The following is a 21,126-nucleotide window of genomic DNA, read 5'->3' as shown; positions in this document are numbered from 1 at the left end:
GTGTATTACCACTATACATATGTGTGTGTGTGTGTGTATGTATGTGTATATATATATACATATATATATATATATATACATACACACACACACATACAGTGATGTTTTAGAAAATATGAAGTAGAAGAAGAGTATGTCCAGTCAGCTGGGACTCAGTCACCTGGCAAGTGATTTGAGAAGTAACACATGAGGGAAAAGTGAAGATGTTAGTTTATAAAATTTTATAGCTTTGAAAGAAATGTCTTACAATATAACAATTACCTTTATATGTTTAGTGTACATTCAGTAACTTACTTTGAGGCTGAACCTGCATGAGTTCAGATATATTCATTTGAGCTGAAAACTAGTGGATGAAAGGCACGCTACTGCCCTGGAGACCTGAAATCACCCCCTGCCACCACCACCTTGATATTCCAGTAGTAGAGCTGATGTGATCCAAATGTGATCCTGATCAGGCAGACATAGCTTTGGGCTTCTGCTACTTTCTGTTCTCTGTTTCTCAATTTTTATTTTTATTTTTGGTATTTTTGTTATTGTTTGGTTTTTTATTATTTTTAGATAGCATTAACTGGTGCAGGTAGGCATGAATCTCTTTTTCTCTAAATGACTCAAATATGTTTTTTGACTATAAGCCTAAGCCCACGTATAAAAAGACTGAGTGGTACAGAATGTACAAGACTCAATGTGGTATGCATTTTTAGAGAACAAAGTGTACAGAGGCATTGGTGGAACATTACACTTCATTTTCCATTAGCTAAAAGGAAGGATGCGAAGACAGTACAGAACAGCTATAATTATTAAAACTAGAAAATATGACTGAGAAGGAAGTGATTTTTCCATCTGCAGTGTTAATTTAAAATGAAATGGCTCAAGCAAAGCTTCATGAGCCTCAAAAAGGTGGTGAGACACAGCAGTCCAGGGCATTTGTGCACCACTGCCAATACTCAGCTGAGAGTGCCTTGCCTGCTGCTCATGGTCATCCTTGCAGGAGGCACTGTGTGTGCAATTCCATCTCTGGGCAGCCCTGCCCATCCTAGACCTGCTGAGAAACACACCTCTTGCCTACATGAGCACCGTCTTAGGAAGCTTTCTTTGGATTTATATAGAGTAGTGACATGTATAAACCGCATGCCAGTGCCTGCATAGATATGGCCTTAACAAGACCTCTCCCTCAGGCTTTCTTTTCTGAATAGTTGAGCTACTGAAAGCAACTGACACAGGATGGGAATCCTGACAAAAAAGGTTGAGTCTTAAGGGCTTGTCCTCCCCTGTGGGTCCTACTCATGACAGGAAAGGCTGAGTTATTCTCTGAGTGCTCCAGGCTTGTTTGCTGAGATGCAGCATACCTTGGAGCCTCCAACACCACCTTCTCTTACTTTCCTGTGCTTGGCAGTGACAGGAGCATCCTGTAGCTGGAGCTTATTCACCAGCCCACTCTCCTCAGTGGTTGGAGGATGTTCAGCGCTGGCTGGGGGAGAGGAGCAGCAAGATGAGGAAGTAGGGAGAGGCTGTGGATGCAAACAGCAGGTCCCTGAGCTGCAGCTGCAGGGAGAGAGCCTGGAGGAGGAGTTGCCTGGGAAAGTTCCGGCAGAAGAGAGCAGCAAGGGGACACCAGCAGACAGGAGGTGGGAAGGAGAGTAAGGGGGTTGTCGTGCAGAGAGGCCAGCTGGGGTAACTGACATGGGCCAACCAGACTGGATTAGGGTAACCTGGATAAAGAAAGCATCTGGCATGTGTGTGCTGGTAAACATGCACAGGTGGACCACACTTGTACAGAGCCCTTTTCTTCTGTGAAGACAAGAGCCTTCTTCTGAGCTAATGCCATTCTGACTATGGAAGTGAAGTTACTGACTAAAATGCAGTGAGATGTTGAAGAGAAAGAAGAAGGGAAATTTGATAATTAAAAAAAAAAAACCTTTCAGCTAGGAAAAGATAATACTTTGATATTCTTCTGGTACATTACAACTGATATTCCTATCAATGTGGTGCACCTTTTCCTATCCGCATGTACCATACATTGCCCACACTCCCTTGGCCTCATTATACCTGCAAGCGTCAGTGATGTACTCCAAGGAAGAGCAGCCATGTTTACTGTTGCTGATGACTGAGTTGATGTGACAGTGAGCCAAAGAGCCTCTGGCCTATAACCAGCTGCCCCATCCTCAAATTCCTCCCATTGCCATTCTTGGTGCAAAAGCCCTCTCTTGGCATGGGGGGGGGGGCTTTCTTGTGAGAGTTTAAGACTGCCTTGAAAAAACACAAGATTCTTTCATTTTATTATCTACAAATAGGCCCAGAGAACCAGTGCTTGGAATCAGAGACACACTTGGCAGGACATTTTCTTTCAGCTTGAAATGACTTCCCACTGATCACCTTCTCTTAGGCAGTAAAAGGCAAATGGAGATGCTGCTTCCTGAGTGTCACAATCCAGGAAGAAAATGCCCAGCAGCTGCCAGGCCAGCTCACTCTTGTCATTTTCCCTTGCCACCAAACATCTGCTCTGAGTCGGTGGGCTGGCCTGCCAGCTGAAGGTTTCATGAACTCTCCTGATAACTGATTGCTCCCAAGCCTTCTGAGAGAGAGTATGTGTGCATTTTCAAACATTTGAAAAAGAGCTTTCTTTTAATGTGCCTGTGACCAAGGGAATGTTTTCCCAGTTGTTCTCTTGGAAGAAGCAAAGTGTCTTCTGTTATATCAGGAATGTCAGCATTCAGACCTGCTCTCTCTCTCTGGGAGGACATGCACCGGAGGGTTGCTGCATGTGCAAGTGGCTCAGCGCCCATCAGTCACTAGTGGTCGTTTGTATCACACCATTTAGCTGCTGGCAACTTGCAAACACTGCAGGGTTTAAATTAATGGCAATCCAACTAGGAAATGGAATCATTTATTATTCTTAAGAACCAATTTTATACATTTTATGCCTATGGAACTGCTTTCTAATCTTATTATTTAAAAAATAATGATCAAGATTCATTATCGTTTTTGCCAGCCCCCAGGCTTCATAAAATATTGGTCTCAAACTGGTTTCAATAAGATTCATTGTAATTATATGCTCCATCTGTCTTTCTTCATTGGAAGTTTTGCAAAGTACAACCGCAGATAAATCTAAGTTAACAAGATGATTTATACTTTGCAGATATGCTTGCTTATTCTTTTTTGTTGTTTTTTTCTTTCTTTCTTTTGATTTTGCAGTTAAAAGGTACCAAGGAATTAGTGGAGACGAATGGCCACAGCCACGAGGATGCAAATGTAGGTACCACAATCTGGTGTTTGCCCTTCGTGCTGGATGTCAGTTGAACCCTGAGGATGTGGCACATGATTTGAAACAGAGAGGAAAACAGAAGCCCTGCTTCTCAGTAGCTTGAGACTATTACATAGATTTTGACAATGAAATGTGGTAGATTGTTTGTTAGATTAGTCCACCAAAAATCAACTTAGAAATACTTGAAATAATCTCCATGAAAAATTCTAATCCCAGAGACTTTGCTTGATTCTCTCATATTCCAATAATAGAAGGTAATAATATATTGCAGGGACAAATGGGATGGAACCCAACAGGCTAAGACGTTGTATATAACTTGTGTTTTTATTATGCTTGCCTGTCAATGAAGATGATAATTAAATGACTGACATGTTAAAGAGGTCTCATAGCACCTCATTTCTACAAAAATAGCCCTTAAAGCTGTGTTTCTCTTCTGTTTAGATTACATATACTAGTGTGATAGATCTCTCTTCTTGACAAATCGTAAGGTATAATGGTGCCAAATCCCAGCTAGTACATGACTTCTTTCTCCTTGATCATTGACTATCCAAATGCCAGAAAGTTGTACGTTAGATGTTCCATAGTCTCAGATGGAATATTATAGTCTATAGATCATTGTCTTCCCATGTGTTTGATAGCTTTGTTTTTGTCTTTAAAGAATTCTGATATCTGTATGTGTTTGATTAGCTTCATCATAGGAAATGCTTACTTAGCAGTTCTTTTCACAAAGCACAGAATCAGACATATTCATGAATGCCTGATTAAGCTAGAGCCAGAAGAAATAATATATTTCATGTTCACTTTTGTTTTAATTATATACAGCAGAGAGCCTAATAATCATCAGTAAAAAAAAAAAAGAAAAGAAAAAAGAAAACCCTCTTTAGGATTACTATTCCTACCCAACAGCTTTTTAACATAGGCTGTGTCTTGAGGACCCAATGTGGTCATAGTGCTTTGCTAAGTTCCAGTAGAGACAGGAAGGGATTCCAGTGAGCCATGCTATCTGCTCCCAAGGAACTTACACTCAAGCTGAGGAGTGAGCACAAGCTGTCGGCAGAATACGGTGTGTTCAAAGGACGCCACAGCTCGATGGCGTGCTTTCAGAAACCCAGACCTTTCCTGCTTATTCATTGGCAGCTTGATAAGTTGCATAACCTCATGAGTTTCATTTTCCTCATTGGCAAAAAGAGAGGCAAATCTCCTCTTAAAGGCTTGTCATGATGGAATAGTGAGCCAAGGCCCTGGAAAACCTAAAGCTGTGGTTATTGTCAACTTTTCATGCTGAGTAATCAAAACAGGCTTTTTGAATCCATGAGGGCTAGGCTTTGATGAATGGATAGGATGGAGAGCTGGGGGAAGCTGTCACAGGGTACTCTTCCCATAGGCAATGCTGTCACATGTGTAGAGTTTGTCTTCCATGCCTAGTCCATAATCTGGTCTTATAGGGAAACATTCTAAACCAAAGCTTTCATACCTGTTACACTCAGAGCTGGTCCCTCTGTGCCTTCCAAGGAAGCTGCTGTCCAAGCCAATGAACTAAATGAAATGCAGTGTGCCTCAGTTTCCTGACCTGTAAAGTGGGATATTTACTTCCTTTCCTTCCTTCAGTATTCCTGTAAAAAGCAAATGAGATAATCAACATGGGAGCACTTTGAAATTCTGAGGGTCTGAGTCAAATGTCATAAACTCAGCTGCTGATTGGATTAAATGAAATGATGCATTTAAAGAGACTTAGCAGGACATCTAGCCCTTAGGCCCTTGAAAATGTCACTTATTTATTATTAACTGGACAAAGAATAGTAGAAAGCAGCTTTTATGGATTATGTCTCTTCCGGAGAAATGTTTTTAGACTTGAAAGGTATCTGTCTAGGATTCCTGAGGGAGATATTGCAATCAGCTCAGAGAACTGACAATTGAGACATGGGATTCTGGCAAAGTAGACAAAGGGCCACACCTGGACCAAGAACTGTCTGGGTGGTGACAGAACCCAGCAGTCCCTGCCAGTCACGTCTGTGGCCGCCTCCCCATCTGTAAGACTGGGCTTGTTTTCACTCCTTTCCTCAGTTGTCAGGAGCCAGCCTGCAGGTAGGCTATTCACTTGCCCTTCTCTTTTCTGTCTGAAATTTTGTCTCCTTTTGGCAGTTTCCCCGTTACCTCTACTCTGGACTCCAGCTATGTGAAAACAAACAGTGGGGAGCATGCATTAGACATCTCCTTTGTGGAGATGTTTTTAATGTCTGAAAGAAGTGTCCACCTCATCTAGAATGCCCACTAGCCCTGGGTTTCTTGGAAGAGAAAAGGATTTCAATCCAGAACTCAAGAGCATGCATCCAATGTGATCACTGAAAGTCATGTGACTGAGGCAAGTCACTGCCTCGTAGGAGCTTCACCTTCCTGTACATGTTTAGGGAACCACATGCATGCACACCTGACCTAGCACACTCTCAACCCCTGTGGGTCTCTGTTTTGCATCATATTGGTGGTGTGTGGAAGGACCTCAGCCAGCAGGATGGGTATCAATGCCGACCACAGAACCAGAGGCTTTGGCTCAGACAGATGGATATTTTTCACTGTAATTTTATACACCCAGGAGTTTTACCCATTATCATTTACTAATAGCTCTACAGTGGACTGATTTTGGCATAGCTAGGTATGCTCATGGGAAATGGTAGGTTTTTTTGTTTGGTTTGGTTTTTCGAGGTAGGGTCTCACTCTAGCCCAGTCTGACGTGGAATTCACTATGGAGTCTCAGGATGGCCTCAAATTCATGGCAATCCTCCTACCTCTACCTCCCTAGTGCTGGGATTAAAGGCGTGCACCACCATGCCCAGCTGGAAATGGTAGTTTTTTAGCTTTTTGATTTCTCTTTAAATCCTGAGTATTTTCTTGCCACCAAACAGCCCTTAATGCCATAACTTTGTACATATGATATGAAATCATTAAACCACATGCCCGTGGCAGGCATCTAACTTTAAGTGTTCTACTATTATAAATAATGTTGTAATTACCACACCCTTCAACTTTGGTTGCATCTTTCTTATTTGCTCCTGGGGGATGCTGCATATTAGTAGCTGGGTCCCATTGTATGGCAGGGAACTTCAGACATCTGGGTCCTGCTTATAATTGAGAGTGTCAGTGTGGCGATTACACACTTCCAGTGCATGATGAGATCCACTACAGGGTATCTTGGGGCTTGTCCTTTTCACTCTCCTTTAGTCTCAATTCATCCAGCTTATGGCATGTTACCATTATTTTTCTGTTGCTTTTATGCTTTACTGAAGACCAACAGAATTTGGTCAATGACTGGTCCAGCAGTCTTGAAACCTAAAAATGGACATGCACTTAAAAAGACACGCCGCATATCAAAATATCTGTTAGGTTGTCCCTACGATAATTTTAAACAGTTGTAGTCAGAAGCAGGTCGATTGCAAAGCCCTTTCTCTCCAAGAGGACTTGCACAGTTTCAGCTCACACTTGCTGATTTTCTATAGTGCTTCTGGTTTGGAAATGAATATATTAATGACAGAGGGACAGTCCAACTTTTTTTATATGTGCCTAGATTTAAAACTAAAATTCACCCCAGTTCCTCTAAGGATTTCCATTATTCCACTCTCATTTTTTACTTCCTAAAAAGCAAAGCTATATACTTCCTTTTGATCTCTGTTTCTAAGCTGTCTTTTAATCCCTAGGCCTGCTGAGTAACTGCCCCAGTCTCTAGGACTTCTGTATAACAGAAATCAAAAGAATAAAGTATCTGTCCTCATCTTGCATCATTTCTGATGACCTTCTTCACAGTAGTATCATGTCCTTCAATCCTACTATGTATTAGTTTGAAAAGCGCAGGTGGGAGGGGTGGGAGAGTGTGAGAAGCATGTATATAACACACTGCTGCTGACGTCTGCAGTGCACAGCACAACTTGGTCTACACGTTTTCCAGGCATGTCTTCCCATGCATCTTTGTTTCTGCCACCCTATATCCATCTATTTACACAGTCCACACTCTCATGAAGGGGTTAATGAAATCATTTGCAATCGGTAAAGAGGTTTAATGGGTGATACTGAAAGTTATAGCTGTCAAACAGAACACTACCCAACAATAAAACAAAAATACAAAAGAAGAAAAGACTTCAGTTTTTCCCATCGTCTCCTTAAGAGCATAAATCCTGAAGCTGTCTTTAAATCTGTCACACTAAAGATGTTAGGAGCGTATGGAAGAGATATTGTGTGAGGAACATTCTTCCACGTTAGCACACAGTGACAGCAAGCTCTCATTAACTATATATTTTAATGATGTATATGAGGGAGGTTCTGAGGTGCCCAGCGCTTTGCCTGCTTTCAGAGTATGGCTTTCTTCCAGAACATGTGCTGTGTACTATAAAAGGTGAAATGTTGGAAAAATGGGATCACAGTCTCCAGGAAAACAACCCAGGCTTGGCCTGATCCTTTCTTCCCATCACCATGAGCAGCCTGGCCTTAGGAACCATGGTCTTGAACTAGGAAAAGGACCAACCATCAAGACAAGAACAGAGGAGAAATTTTCCTCTTCCGTGCCATGGTTCTGTCAAAGTTCTAATGAGGACCAAGCTTAGCAGACATTTTCACAGGCACAAAATACCTCAGCTCTTCCATCTTCCTCTTTATTTTTATTCTCACAGCTACTTTCTGGACATCTCATACTGCCCTCGGCCTGTGAAGCCACTCAGTTTGTCTTTCCACATACTTTTCCATCCCTCTTTTACTCAGCCCACAAATATTGATTGAGGGAATTAATAGAGGGTTAGATGCAGATTTGGGTGCTATTTCAACTTTGACTGATTCTGCCATTTATTGTCCCTGCACCCCTCATCAGTAGTACACTGAATGAATAGCCAGACCTGCGTCCTTGGGGCTATTTTGCCATGCTGTGCAGTACTGACAGGGTTAGTATGTATAAGCTTTGCAGGCCAGGCACTGTGCACCCCTCACCATGGAGTTCACTTCCTGTTCTTGTGCTCTGCCCTTCCCAATCTTGCCTGTCATATTGTCTCTATCAGGCATCTCTGCTTTCAAATCAGTATCACTGTGGGAATGATGGGCTTGAGGTAACTGTGGAGTCAATACCTTTACTGGAAGGGCTACAGGGCTTGGAGGAGTGAGGCACGATGAATGACACATAGATAGCTTTAACCCCCACAAAGTTCACTGGACAAAGAGTAGCCACTTTGTCTCACCTCCAGGTTGAGACAGTCCATGCCTGGAGGTGCCCTGGGTTACCTTACTGTATATAGATGCCTGAAATAGAGAAGATAGATTTTGCAGATGAGCATTCCCTATACCCTGTGGATCTGACCCTGCTCACACATCCAAACTGGCTCCTACCTCTGTGGTCCTCCTGATCACTCCCTGCCCCACTCTCCACCCCAGAAGTCCTCTTTTAGCTGCTTCACCACATTTTCTGCTGTCAGTGAACCATGGGACTTGCTGTACACTGCGAACTCTGTAACTCACTTGGACAAACATGCACATTGCACCGCAGCATCCTTGAGAAGGTCGGTGATGAAAAGAGACACCCATTGGTACACCCCTGCCTGCCCACAGCACTCCTAGGAAGGAAGACAGGGCACTGCTGTTGAGTATGGGGAGAACCAGTTATACAGGGGCCGCCCTTGCTTCTGTTCCACATGGAAGAGACATTTCCTGCCCAAGCATATCACCTCCATAGTTAGAGCCTGGAGCTGAATGTAGAGTCAGAGGATGAAAGTGCCTATTGCACTGTCAGACCATATCTTTTTAGCTCTGCATGTTAAACAGGAGCCACAAAACTTTTTATTTGCTTTTATTAATTAGAATATTAAATGCTTTATAGTGATTTCCATAGTCCTCAGTTTCTGTTCACTGGGGAGACCAGTGAAGTGGGAGAGATGAGGCTGTACCTATGCTATGTTGGGCCTAGCGCTGGATCTAGAGTGTGTATCAGGATATGGACACATTTAGTGACACTGACAAGTTGAGTTTAGAGAACTGAAAACACCTTCTTCTCCCAGGCCATGTAGATAAAACAAAGAAAGGAATAGACTCAACATTGTGGGACATGGTCAAGCATGGACATAGATTCCTATAATGTAAAGCTGAGGTCTGAACAAAAGCTCTCCATTTTAAAGATGCAGTATATTTCCCCAAGGAGATTTATGGCCATCTTACCTGCTGTAAAAACAAATGCAACTGTTTAGAATGAAAGATTGATAATTTTTATAGAGCCTCTACCTATGCATATAAATAAGCAGAAATACTTCTATCTTACAGTGCCATTTTCTTCTTAGAGAAAATTTGGAAATACCAAAAAATATAAAGAAAGAAACAACCACCTGCAATTTTGTACTCAAAAGTTAGTGTTTCTGCTTCTTGCTTTCTCCATTGGTGCTTGTGCACATGTGAATTCATTTTTTTACAGGACAGGTACCATGCCATGTACACAGTTTTATAGCCTGTTTTTCCTGTATGAATCATGAGCATGCCCTGTTATTAACTATGTTTTCTTGATAGGATTTTTAATGACTGCCTAATATTTCATGCCCCCAATGTACTCTAGTTTATTGTATCATTTCTGCTGTGGGACTTTAAAACATTATTTGTTTTTTCTGTCCTAAATAGCATGCAGTGAATGTGCTGTAACAATGTATTGGTTAATTCATCCATCATTTAAGCACTTTATAAATGAAGAAGTTTTGTGCTGGATTGGAATTTAGAAATAGAAGGAGACCCACCGATTCTTTAAAAAGATTAAAGCTCAACCACTACTTGGCAAGGAATAAAATAAATAGCCCACAATGCTAACTGGATATTACCTCAGAGAGAGCATGCTGAGTTCCTCAACAGGGGAGGAAGAGAGCTCTGGAGGAGGCATATTCAGACTTTGAAGAGAGAGGCAATCACATATATTTCATAAATAATTTAGAAGAACAATACTTAGATATGCTATTTGGAGCTGTGTGCTGTGGACGTCACGCCGGTCTTCCTCATGCCTGGGGACCATAGAGGCTGTGCTCTGTGCACGCCTCAGACCAAGGCTCATGGAGCCAAGCCACCCCCCAGTGAGGCTTGGCTACTGTATCCAGACAGTAAGTGAAAATGAGAAGCAATTAATTGAAAGAACTAGATAAGTTCTAACCCCAAACAGAAAATTTAGTTTCCATTTCCTATTATGGCCAAGCCATTACCAGTAAGCTCCAAACCTTCAACACAAGATAGCTATACCAACATACAGCCATGACTTGGATGCAAGCAAGGCCGTTCTCAAGCTTCATAAACCTGCCAGGCTCAATCACAGCATTCTTGCATGAGGGATAGGCTTAGCCTTGCCTGACATCTTGGGTGAGAACAAGGGATCAGAAGCATTTGTAAACTGGTCCAGGAACGCAAAAGGTGGACTGAAGCAGAAAATTGCTCTAGGGCCTTCTTGACACAGCAGGGAAGAGCAGGAAGTCATGGTTACCACCACCTCATCACTGCCTGCAGACACAGAATCAGTGATCTGAAAATAGTGAGGAGCAAAGTGTAGCAGCAGGTGAGCCTCGCCTCTTTTTAGCTCTACATGTTATATAGGAGCCTCAGGGCTTTCTAAAAGTTTGCTTTTCTTACTTAAAACATTAAATGTTCTATAGTGTTTTCCATAGCCCTTAGTTTCTGCTAACCAGATGAAACCCAGGTGTGAGAAGTGCCCCAGTGCTGGCCTAGCGTTAGTTGGACTTCCAATCTTAGCATGGGTCTTCATGTGGACTTCCTGCTGGGCACTGCCTGGCTTTCCTGAGATAGCTCTATAATGTCAAAGGAATGATCATTCTATACTTCTCTATATGCTTTTCATCTCAAACCCGAACTGTCATGTCACTATACGACTCACAGGACCGACATTTGAGTCAGAAAATATAGAGGAAAATGATGAAAAAAGTAGATTCAAAAGTAAAAAGAAGAAAAAAGGGGAGAAGGGAAGAAAATTGAAGAAAGACCCCAACAGAAAGAGCATCCTAATTCATTGCTGTCCACCACCTGCCAGCCTGTTGGAATCAGGCCCATGAGCAACAGAGCAGTAGCTTCTGTTACCCGTCAGCTCTAGCAGTGAACTCTCCACCAAGAAAAAAATGTTTGTGGTTGCACTAATATCTACGCTTCATGAAAAGTTGAACCAGAAGTAAAGTTCTTGAGTGCAAAAGAAAAAGCTCAGATGCCTGTCTACAAATAAAATCATTGTTAGGTTTCCTAGGGGTAACTATACTCAGACATACATTTAAATTACCTGCCACCAAATGAAGTATGTCCTAATCCTCCCACCAACCTTGGAACTCTTACCAGCTCAGATGGACACTCAGCTCTTCATGATCCAGGTAGGCCTCACACAGGTGTGAGCTTACAGCCACCAGCTGCAGCCTCTGCTTCCACCCTGGGGCCAAGAGACAGCTTATAGCCATACTGGACATTTTAATCAAGCTTCTGAGAAGGCTGCAACCCCAGACCAGTGGCTCTCAATCTAACTTAGGATGCTGTAGAATTTCTAAGCCTGGACAAATGGCCTATCACGTGATTCCCCTGCAGGCTCCTATAACCTGCAGAGCACAAGCTGGCTTTGGAAGGAGAGCCCATGTCCAGTGCAGGAAGCACCCACATGCTTTGTTGCATTTTAACATTATGCTGCCTATATAGATACTGAAAGCTTCCTAAACAATGAGTCTAGGGGCCAGAGAGATTGCCTAGTGGTTAAGGCACTTGCCTGCAAAGCCTAAAGACACAGATTTGATTCCCCAGTGACCATGTAAGCCAGATTCACAAGGTGGCACATGTATCAGGAATTTGTTTGTAGTGGCTAGAGGGCCTGGCATGCCTAGTCTCTCTCTCTCTCTATCTATCAGCCTCTTTCTGTCTCTTTGAGTAAGTAAATTAATAAAATAAAACATTTTTTTAAATGAGTCTAGACTCCTTAGCCATGTAGTCATTAGATCCAGGGAGGTCCTGGCGTGTCACCCTTTCTGAGCAGCAGCCCTTGTGAACAAAGTAACCAATAGGCTTGGGATCAGCCCCTTGCCAGGCACATGGTGGATATTCTCCCAAACTCTATAGTTTCCTCTGAAAAGATTCAACAGTTTGAACACTTAAAAAAAAAAAAATTCTATTCGTTTAGGTTTTTGTCACTTAAAATCCTCCATGCCCTGAAATTGCCCTTGTGGGAGATTTGTGGCCTTGATACTCAGCATCACGTCATTTCTATTATGTCAGCTTCCCCAGGAGATTACAGAGTGGCTTTCTCTGTCTGGACCATTTCCAGACTGTTCAGTGTATGCTGATGAGCTACTTATGTTTATGAGACTCACAGAATCTAATTTGGGTAAGCAATTCCTTACCATGCCAACTTTCAGAGCAATTATTTGAAACTATGGGAAAGGTCTGTAAGTGCAAAATCTAAGGCCCCAGGGCTCACGTAGGAATGAATCTCTCACACACACACGTATGCACACACACACACACACACACACACACACTCACACACATACACACATGTACGTCATCCATGGCCATTTTATATGACAATATTCAGATTAGTCCCTTGGTATGAGCAGAATTTACTACTGACCTGTTTATTCTGAATAAATGGCTTTAATCAACAGGTCAGATTCAGCTAGGTGAACCATTCATTAAAGATTCTAAATAATTAGATTTTTTATTGATAATTCAGCTTGCTCCATCTATCATGTTGTCCTTTTTGCTTGCAATGCAAATACTACCCATTTATAAAGCCAGCTCAATTCCCCTTGCTGTGGCCTAAACCTATATGAACAGCTCAAATCAATTACCATCTTCTCCAGATTCCCATAGCATTACATTATCACTCCAAACATTCAAAGAGGCCAAACTTGATGGGCTTGTCCCCAACTCAGGTAGGAGAAGTTCCTCAAAGTAGCAAATCTGTATATATCTCACACAGAACCAAACACAGTAATGAACCCGTGGAGACTCAAGTATATTTGTGCTATTTATCCATTGATGCTGGGACGGACACAGGCATTCCAGCAGCCTCAGACAGCACTGGGAATGTGTTCGGTCGGTCAGATGAGAGAGGAAAGCACTTCCATGTACCGTCTACAGGTGATTATGAAGGTAGACATAACTCATAGCTTTAAGATGTGTGCAGGAGTCTTGAATACTGTGCAAATTAGAATTGTGGTAAGAATCATCCCATCCAACTGTCTTTTTATAGATTTTTTTTAACGTGGTTTCCTTTCTTGTTGTTGTATGAATATGAATTTTTCTTGTTGTTTGGTTGGCCTTTTTTGTTTCCTTGTTTGGTTTTACTACCAGAAAGAAAACCCAGGACCTCAATCATGCCTGGCAAAAATTCTACCATTGAGTGACACCCTAGCCTCACAATGAATCTTAAGTTCTCCATGGAAATAAAATTTTAAAAAATGTCATGCTGGCAAATAAACTGGAAAAATAACATGCCAACAGCACCATAATACAATTAATCTTAACTCAGTCTTTAGTAAGCAGTAGAATCAGAGGTTTTTTAAAACACAGAGACTGGGCCCAACTCACAGTTTCTGATTAGGTAGATTGAGGCTGACACCTGAGACACTACATTTCTAGTACGAGCCCAAGTGATTCCAGTGCACAGACCACACTCTATGTGACAGTGAACACTAGTCGGCAGCCCTGGCCAGGCTACATGCCACCCTGGGCTTCAGCAGCAGCCACAGCCTTCCCTGCATAGTGTGTGTGTGTGTGTGTGTGTGTGTGTGTGTGTGTGTGTGTGTGCACGCACACACCCCCACACTGTGTATTATTGTATCTAAATGGTCATCTCAACTCTTATACTCTATGAGAGCAAGGACCACTATTACCCATCTTTATGCCTTGCCATCTACCACAAGGTCTGCCATTATAGTAGATGGAAGGTCAATAGTTGATGAATGAAAGAGTCATAGAAGCTAGATAACTTCCAATCAAATGAAACAGAACTGAGAGGTCCAGATGACTAATAATGTACGTATTTAGTCCAAATGTTGAACTTTGTCCCTACTTAACACCCAAAGGAAAACATATATTTAGGAATTGTCAAGTTCAAAATAAACCATATTAATTTGGAGAAAATACAAAATATTGTATACCTACAACTGACCCCACTTAACCAGGCCCATCTCATTCCAGAGCATGAGTGGTAAAATATAGCAGGTACAGTCACTGTCCTCTGAGAGCACATGACCCATGCACAAGAAAGCAAGTGAGGAAAAAGGGAACTCATCTAAGAGGACTTGAGACTGGCTAAGTTCCACAACAAGGTGGAGAGGTGTGACTCCCTGAGATGTGACTTAACAGTGTGCTAAGGCCATAAGGACTAATAGCTCTGGGGTCTCCAGTCCTGTGAACATAAAGAAGCTTCTTAGCTGACTTGTGCCTCCATTTTCCATCTGTGACCTACTGTCTACCAAAGAAAGGCTACTAGCATTGTTATCACCGTCATTTGTACCATTTGAAAAAATACATTTATTCATTTATATGAGAGAGACAGAAAAAGAGTGAATATGGACATGCCAGGGCTGCCTGTCATAGCAAATGAACTCTGGATGCAAGTGCCACTTTGTGCATCTGGTTTACATGGTCCCTGGGGAATTGAAAAGGCTTTGCAAGTCAGCACCTTTAACGGCTGAGCCATCTCCCTAGTCCATATATCATGTAATTTTATTCAGAGCATGTCAAATTCTGCATCCCTCATTCACCATACAGCAGTAATCCTGAACACTTAGTTTTTGGAATATTTCCTACTTATGACATACACAGGAAGGCAGTGAAGGGAGAAAATTGAATTTTGGTATTGGGAGGGTATTTAATGTTTAAGATCTCACAGGATGTCAGATAGGCATGTTGAACTTTGATTCACTTTAATAAAAATCAAAGGTCTTTCCTTCCCATTTATCAGATTGTATCTCATCTGTTCTCATGACCTAATTTGCCACTATAAAGGTCAAAAAGCCCTCTAAATTTTAATAATATCATTAGTAATGTAAACTCAGCAGGTGAAAATTATGATGGTGAGTGCTTTATAGCAGAGAAAAATAAGAAATGTCATCCTGAGAAATGAACTGAGAAAATAACATGCCAGGAGCACCATAATACAATTAATCTTTACCAGCAATAGAGTCAGTATCACACAAGATAAATCAAGCCGACTAATTCTGGTTGCACATACATACATTTAAAAAAGTATTTCACTTTAGTTTCTTCTTTTTGCTGCTCAATTTTTATGAGAAAGGAGATTTTTCATGTCTGTATTTGTTCATGCTATGAAACTTATGGACTTATGTAAATTCAGCAGTGTGAGTTATATTTTTATGTATTAGATAGCAATGCACCTATTTTTGAGGTCAAGTATATTTTATTATATGGTAACATCTACCTATGTGGTAAATTGTACAACTAGAATGTTACACCCTACAAGTTAAATAATGAGTTATTTGAAGACATTTCTCATTTTTAGATTATTTTTAGTTAACAAACTATAACAAAACTAACCCAAAAGAAAGTTTTTTATTTTGTTTAATTTAATTTAATTTTCTTTTTTCTCAACTTTTTAAAACATTTTCCATGATCATAAAAAATATCCCATGGTAATATCCTCCCTTCCCCCCCCCCCCGTTTGCTCCTTTGCCCCTTTGAAATTCCATTCTACATCATAACCCCTCCCCATCTCAATCAGTCTCTCTTTTATTTTGATGTCATTATCTTTCCCTCCTGTTATGATGGTCTTGTGTAGGTAGTGTCAGGCACTATGAGGTCATGGATATCGAGGCCATTTTATGCCTGGAGGGAGCACGTTGTAAGGAGTCCTACCCTTCCTTTGGCTTTTACAGTCTTTCCGCCACCTCTTTCACATTAGACCCCGAGCCTTGGAAGGTGTGATCGAGATGTTACTCGGTAATTCAGTCACTTCTTTCCAGCATCATGATACCTTCTGAGTCGTCCCAAGGTCACTGCCATCTGAAAAGAAAAGATTTTCTACCCAAAGTGAGAGTAGTGTTCATATAAAGGTATGAATATTAATAGAAGTGCTTACTGGGCAGTTTGATAAGCATAGTATATACACTTATCCAAACATCAGCAGATGTTACACCCCTAGGGCTCATAAATACCCCTGTTTTAAGTTTTCAGTATCAGTGATGTATTCCCTGCCTTGGAACGGGCAACCAGTCCAATTGGAGGGCAATTGGTTTCCACCATGATAGATGTGCCTCTATTGCACCAGTTGGCCCATTTGGCCTGACTGGCCAATTATAAGGCTTGCAGTGTCCACTACTGAGTATCTTCACTGGTGGTATCTCTTTCTCCCATTGAACTGCATGTAGAATGGCTTCTTCCAGCTTTCTGTCAGCTGGTCTACATGGGGGAGGTTATCAGCTCAGTTCCAGCAGAAATTCTCAGTGTCCTTCCAGCTCAAGTATGTGGAGTCTTCAACAATAGGGTCTTACCATCGATTCCTGGTGGGAAACCAGGGACTCAGCAATGGTCTATAATGTTTTGGGGGCATCAGGGACCTCCCTGCCCAAGAACTCACTGGAGGGTATCCCCTCCCCGGCACTGAAAATTTTCGAGCAATGATCTATGGCTCCTGAATGTTCTATTGTCCAAAACCGGAGGATTCCTTATGATTTATTTATATCCTCTTAGATTTTAATTAGCCTCCTTCCACCTTTCTTTTACTCAATCTCCTCCCCTGACCTCACTTTAGGCCTTTTCACCCCCATTAATCTATTCTTCTACTTTCATATATACAATACAAACCTATTAAGTACCCTCCTCCCTTCCTTTCTCTTCCTTTTGTATCTGTTTTCTACCTTACTGGCCTCTAGTACTGAGTTTTTTTCCTTCTCACACAGAAGCCCAATCATCTGTAGCTAGGATCCACATATGAGAGACAACATGCAGTACTTGGCTTTCTGGGCCTGTGTTACCTCACTTAGTGTAATCCTTTCCAGATCCATCCATTTTTCTGTAAATTTTATAACTTCCTTTTTCTTTACTGCTGAGTAGAACTTCATTATATAAATGTGCCATATCTTTATTATCCACTCATCAGTTGAGGGGCATCTAGGCTGGTTCCATTTCTCAGCTATTATGAACTGAGCAGCAATAAACATGGTTGAGCATGTACTTCTAAGGAAGTGAGATGAGTCCTTAGGAGATATGCCTAGGAGTGCTATAGCTGGGTCATATGGTAATCAATCTTTAGCTGTTTTAGGAACCTCCACATGGATTTCCATAATGGCTGGACTAGATTGCATTCCCACCAACAGTGTAGAAGGGTTCCTCTTTTTCCACATCCCCGCCGGCATTTATGATCATTTGTTTGCATGATGGTAGACAATCTGACAGGAGTGAGATGGAATCTCAATGTAGTTTTTTTTTTTTTTTTTTTTTTTTTTGAGGTAGGATCTCACTCTAGCCCAGGCTGACCTGGAATTCACTATGTAGTCTCAGGGTGGCCTTGAACACACGGCAATCCTCTTACCTCTGCCTCCCAAGTGCTGGGATTAAAGGCGTGCGCCACCACGCCCGGCCCTCAATGTAGTTTTAATCTGCATTTCCCTGATGACTAGGGATGTAGAAAATTTTGTTAGATGCTTATACACCATCTGTATTTCTTCTTTTAAGAACTTTCTGTTTAGCTCCATAGACCATTTTTTAATTGGTTTGTTTGATTTCTTATTATTTAACTTTTTGAGTTCTTTGTATAGCCTAGATATTAATCCTCTATCAGATATATAGCTGGTGAATATTTTTTCCCATTCTGTAGGTTGCCTCTTTGCTTTATTCATGGTATACTTTGCAGTACATAATCTTGGTAATTTCATGAGGTCCCAGTGGTTAATCTGTTGTTTTATTGCCTGAGCAATTGGGGTTGTATTCAGAAAGTTTTTGCCAGGACCAATATGTTGAGGGGTTTCCCTTACTTTTTCCTCAGCAGTTTTAGAGTTTCCAGTCTGATGTTAAGGTCTTTAATCCATTTGGACTTAATTCTTGTGCATGGAGAGAGAGAGAAGAATCTATTTTCATTCTTCTACAGATACATTTCCAATTTCCAAAACACCATTTACCGAAGAAGCTGTCTTTTCGCCAATGAGTATTTTTGGCATTTTTGTTGAATATCAGGTGGCTATAGCTACCTAGAATTACATCTGGGTCTTCTATTCTGGTCCATTGATCTATATGTCTGCTTTTGTGGCAGTGCCATGCTGTTTTTGTTACTATGGCTCTGTAGTATAGGTTAAAATCAGGTGTGCTGATACCACCAGCCTTATTTTTGTTGCTCAGTATTATTTTAGATACTTGAGGTTTTTTTGTGATTCCAGATGAATTTTTGGATTGCTTTTTCTATTTCCATGAAGAATGCCTTTGGAACTTTGATGGGGATTCCATTAAATGTGTAGATTGCTTTTGGTAAGATTGCCATTTTCACAATATTGATTCTTCCAATCCAGGAACAAGGGATGTTTATACAGTTCCTAGTGTCTTCTGAAATTTCTCACTTGAGTGTTTTAAAGTTTTCATTGTAGAGAACCTTTACTTCCTTGGTTAGGTTTATTCCAAGGTACTTTATTTTCTTTGATGCAATTGTGAATAGGAGTGATTCTCTGATTTCATCCTCTGTGTGTTCGTTGTTAGCATATATGAAGGCTACTGATTTCTGTGTATTTATTTTGTATCCTGCTACATGGCTGGAAGTTTTTATCAGCTCTAACAGTTTGCTGGTAGAGTCTATAGGGTCTTTTATATATAAAATCATGTCATCTGCAAATAATGTGACTTGATCTCTTCCTTTCCAATTTGTATCCCTTTTATGTGTGTCTTTTGCTTTATTGCTATGGCTAAGACTTCCAGTACTATATTAAATAAAAGTGGGGACAATGGACACCCTTGTCTTGTTCCTGATTTTAGTTGAAAAGCTTCCAGTTTTTGCCCATTTAGTAACATGTTGGCTGTAGGCTTGTCATAAATAGCCTTTATTATATTGAGATATGTTCCTTCTATTCCCAGTCTCTGTAGTACTTTTATCATGAAGGGATGTTGGATTTTTTCAAATTGTTCTCTGCATCTAATGAGATGATCATGTGACTTTTGTCTTTCAATCCATTTATATAATGTATTATATTTGTCGATTTGCATATATTGAGCCATCTGGGCATCTCTGGGATAAAGCCTACCTGGTCAGGGTGAATGATCTTTCTGACATATTCTTGTATTCTGTTTGCCAATATTTTGTTGAGAATTTTTGCATCTATGTCCACGAGGGAGATTGGTCTGTAATTTTCTTTTTTTGTTCTACCTTTGTCTGGTTTTGGTATCACAGTGATGCTGGATTCATAGAAGGAGTTTGGTAGAATTCCTTCTTTTTCTATTTTATAGAAAAGCTTAAGAAGCAATGGTGTTAGCCCTTCCTTGAAGGTCTGGTAAAATTCACCAGGGAATCCATCTGGGCCTGGGCATTTTTTAGTTGGGAGAGTTTTGATAAATGTTTGGATCTCCATGCTTGTTATAGATCTATGTAAGTGATTAATTTCATCTTGATTTAATTTACGTAGGTCATGTAAATCAAGGAAATCATCCATTTCTTTCTGATTTTCATACTTTGTGGAGTATATGCTTTTATAGTATGTCCCTATGATTTTTTGAATTTCTGTAACATCTGTTGTGATGTTACTTTACATCTCTAATTTTATTAATTTTTGTCTCTTCTCTTGTTCTTTTGGTCAGATTTGCTAAGGGTTTATCAATCTTGTTTACCCTTTCAAAGAACCAACTCTTTGTTTCATTGATTCTTTGGATTGTTTTTTTAGTTTCTATTTCATTAATTTCTGTCCTAATCTTAATTCTTTCTTCCCATCTGCTGATTTTGTGTTTGCCTTCAACTTATTTTCCCAAGGCTTTAAGGTGAAGTATTAGGTCATTTACTTGCAACCTTTCTAATTTCTTAATATAGGCACTTAAAGCTATAAATTTACCTCTTAGGACTGTCTTTATTGTGTCCCAGAGATTTTGGTATGTTGTGTTCTCATTATCATTTGACTCTATACATTTTTTGATTTCCCTCTTTATTTCTTCATTGACCCATTCATCATTTAGTAATGTGTTGTTTAATTTCCATGATTTTGAGTATGCTCCATAGTCTTTCTTGCTATTGATTTGTAGTTTGATTCCATTGTGGTCAGATAGAATACAAGGAATTATTTCAATTTTCCTGAATTTGTTTAGATTTGCTTTGTGTCTAATATATGGTCTATTTTAGAGAATGTTCCATGTGCTGCTGAAAAGGATGTATATTCTACAACATTTGCACAAAATGTCCTGTAGATACCTGTTAGGTCCATTCCTTCTATGACCTCATTTAGTCCAGATGCTTCTTTGTATTTTTTCCCAGGATGACTTGTCAATTGATGAGAGTGGGGTCTTGAAGTCACCACTACCACTGTGTTTGGTTTTATCTGTGACCTTAGTTCTAATAGCATTTGTTTGATGAATTTGGGGGCCCCCATGGTAGGTGCATATATGTTTAGGATTGTAATATTCTCCCGTTGGAGGGTGCCTTTAATCAATATAAAGTGGCCTTCCTTATCTTTCTTAACTAATGTTGGACTGAAGTCTACCTTGTCAGATATTAGGGTGGCAACTCCTGCTTGTTTTCTAGGTCCATTTGCTTGAAACACTGTTTTCCAACCTTTCACCCTAAGATAGTGTCCATCCTATGTAGAAAGGTGGGTTTCTTGGAGGCAACAAATTGAAGGATCCTGCTTTTTAACCCAATCTGCAAACCTATGTCGTTTGGTTGGGGCATTGAGGCCATTGAT

General features: G+C 40.7%; 1 protein-coding gene across 11 annotated transcripts in view; it reads left to right on the top strand.

Moving 5' to 3' along the window:
* The window catches only part of Enox1 (ecto-NOX disulfide-thiol exchanger 1), a 674,222-nt gene that overhangs the window by 603,464 nt on the left and 49,632 nt on the right, over positions 1 to 21,126 (top strand). For all 11 annotated transcript variants that reach the window (XM_045145349.1, XM_045145350.1, XM_045145345.1 and 8 more), the window contains one exon: positions 3,193 to 3,249. In XM_045145349.1, coding sequence (XP_045001284.1) covers positions 3,193 to 3,249 — 57 coding nt within the window. The remainder of the gene's footprint in view (positions 1 to 3,192; positions 3,250 to 21,126) is intronic.

This window comes from Jaculus jaculus, chromosome 3, assembly GCF_020740685.1.
Source record: "Jaculus jaculus isolate mJacJac1 chromosome 3, mJacJac1.mat.Y.cur, whole genome shotgun sequence".
Lineage (NCBI taxonomy): Eukaryota > Metazoa > Chordata > Mammalia > Rodentia > Dipodidae > Jaculus > Jaculus jaculus.
Note: the sequence above shows the minus strand (reverse complement) of the source record. Positions and strands in the feature narration are given on the sequence as shown.